Source organism: Poecilia latipinna, unplaced genomic scaffold (genome assembly GCF_001443285.1).
Source record: "Poecilia latipinna isolate Pla-1442-1.1 unplaced genomic scaffold, P_latipinna-1.0 Scaffold1375, whole genome shotgun sequence".
NCBI classification, from domain to species: domain Eukaryota; kingdom Metazoa; phylum Chordata; class Actinopteri; order Cyprinodontiformes; family Poeciliidae; genus Poecilia; species Poecilia latipinna.
In genome coordinates, this window is record NW_015113991.1 from 139,735 (window position 1) to 142,497 (window position 2,763).

The 2,763-nt window shown below is 40.9% G+C and overlaps 1 protein-coding gene across 4 annotated transcripts in view; it reads left to right on the forward strand.

Annotated features, from left to right (window-relative positions):
* Positions 1 to 2,763, forward strand: part of hdac7a (histone deacetylase 7a) — a 122,066-nt gene that overhangs the window by 113,962 nt on the left and 5,341 nt on the right. For all 4 annotated transcript variants that reach the window (XM_015056345.1, XM_015056344.1, XM_015056346.1 and 1 more), the window contains exons 23-25: positions 123 to 241; positions 1,088 to 1,221; positions 1,367 to 1,448. In XM_015056345.1, the coding sequence (XP_014911831.1) occupies positions 123 to 241; positions 1,088 to 1,221; positions 1,367 to 1,448 (335 nt within the window). The remainder of the gene's footprint in view (positions 1 to 122; positions 242 to 1,087; positions 1,222 to 1,366; positions 1,449 to 2,763) is intronic.

Sequence of the window (2,763 nt, forward strand, 5' to 3'; positions counted from 1 at the left end):
ATGCGTCCTCAAATTCCTTAGAACAGGATTTAATGTTGAAATTAGGAACCTTTTGGGTTGGTGCTATCATCAGCCAGTCTTTGCTCCATGAAATAACAGATCACCTGTTTTTGTCCCTGCAGGTCTGTGGTGATGCCCATCGCTCAGGAGTTTTCTCCAGATGTGGTTTTGGTGTCGGCTGGGTTCGACGCAGCTGAGGGGAACCCTGCTCCTCTGGGCGGGTACAAAGTCTCTGCCAAGTGTAAGCACAGCTCTCCAACCACAGCCAGTGTGGTCTTGTCTTCTTTGAAACTTGAATTGCCTGATATTTATTACAGTCCTTGGGACAAAATTGATAGTTGTGCCTTGTGTCCAGTGTGGAGCAAAGACCAGGATCACGTCTCACCTCATTTATTATGTGGTTATTTCATAGTTCAACTTTGTTGCTATGCCACAATGTATGAAACATACATTTTTATTTATAACATCTGAGATATGGAGGTAACATTAATTAAGCAAGACACTGCAAACATGAAAGCTCTGAGCCAGATGTACTTTCTATGGGAAACTAAAGGGGCAGTATCATGTAAAGTTGACTTCTTTAAGCTTAACATCATGTTATAATGTTATTCCCTCATCAAAAACATACCTTTTAATCTCCATGTCAACCATTCAGCTTTAAAAAAAACAAAAAAAAAAACGCAAGTAAGCTCCTTCAAACTAACAGGCTGCAATTAGCAAACTACTGCTGAGCTCATTAAGTGAGCTACTTCTCAGAAACACTGGTAAAAAAAGTTTTTGTGATGACTTCCTGAAGACAGAGTTTTAGAAAGACCAGGAGCTTCTTAAAGAGACAGAGGCTTAATTTTAAGACGTTAAATTACTATGTCATTTTTTTCTTTTTTAACAACTGAAGGTAACAGAGCTACTTAATTGTGCTACAAACTGATTCTATGTTGTTGGAAAACACTTGAAGTGGCCCCTTTCATAGCAGTTTAGCTTTTTCACGGTTTCCGTAACAGTTTTTGTAGTTGTTGATGTTGTAACAGCTGCAGCTCACCCGTCAGCCTTAGTGCTCCTCATGTGATTGTTTCTGTGTTTGCTTCAGGCTTCGGCTTCCTGACCCGCCAGCTCATGTCCCTCGCTGGAGGCCGTCTGATTCTGGCCCTTGAGGGAGGTCATGACCTCACAGCCATCTGTGACGCATCTGAAGCTTGCGTCAGTGAACTACTGGGTATGCAGGTAAGGCATCCTGGGTAATTGAGTTTTTTAAAAGTAACTAACTTATGTCCTAAAACTACTTTTTTAGGTCTAGTGCAGTGATGTAAGTATGCTGCTATTTTCTCTGATTTAACAGATTTTTTTTCTGTCGTGGCTTGTCTTGCAGGACGCAATGCCAGAGGATGTTCTGCTCCAAAAACCCAACGCCAACGCAGTGCGCTCCCTCCAGACTGTGATAGAAATACAAAGTGAGCAGCAGCAACACTTTAACTTATCCACTCTGCCTTTTTCTTGCATTAGCAATTAACAGCTGCCCTTTGGTTTGAAGCAGGAGTGTTCAAAGTGAGGCCCGGGGGCCATGCACGGTCCCTGACCTGATTTAAAAAATTGAATAAATTGTGACATATATAGTTAAAATCTACCTATGAAAATGTTAGGTTCAACGCAAAGTAATCATCTTTTCCAAGATTTCTGCTTTCCTTCAAAATTGATGCTAATTAGGGCTGTATTTCCTCATTGACTTACACTCCGACGTTTACCGTGATGCACCCAAATCTACTGTTAATTGTTGTTTTAAAATGTTTCTCAATACAACAAGTCTTTTCAAATAAAGACTGACCCAGATCCTGTGTTTATTGCTTGGACTATACAACATATTTTTTCAGATTTCTTCAGTTAAGCCTGAAACACGAAGATTGAATTCTGCAAGTCATCGACTCGATGTAATCTGCTGAGTTTCCTTCGATAGAAACTTTTTAATAACCTACTTTGAATAATTAATTGAGCTTACTGCTTAATAATAATACTGCTTAATAACTGCACACATACAGCTGGAATGTATGTGTGATTAAATTTAAATGACTTTGTTGTAAAGTGCCATGAGACCACATTTGTTGTGAATTGGCGCTATATAAATTAACTGAATTTGAATTGTTACTAGAGGTGTGCCGATCGATCGGTCACCGATCATAATCGGGCCGATTTCCGTGAAAAAGTGCATGATCGGTGATCGGCGATCATTGGCTCTTGATGCCGATACCGATCATCTCATTTCCAACCTGCCTGTGCAGCTGGTCTCCTCTTTCCTTCACTGCGCATACTCGCAGCAACAAATCCTAAGCGATGTGGAACTATGAAGCACTGAGTGAATGGGGAAGTTTGCGTGTTGCAGCGGAAAATTAAAGCAGGTCAAAATGCATCAACACGACGAATCTAATATGGTATAAAAACAATGAGATACTTGACGGAGTTTGGCTACATCGAGGCTCACTGCAGTAAAAAAGACATACGGAGGATCAGACAGCAGGTAAAGCAGCGCACTGCTAAAAACACTCACCCGGATTAGCATGACGGTCAGAAAGCTAAACAAATAACCTGGAAAGTGATTTAAGTCTTCGAGCTGCGATGTAAGACTCTGGTTCTGCTCTCCTGTTGAACCGCTGCTACGCTACAGGTAGTAATATTTCACAGACGGAGCTTCGCTTCTGCTCCACCTGGTAGTGACTCACACCGAATCTCTGTTTAAAGCTGCAGCATGTAACCTAAAAAAATAAATTTTACATA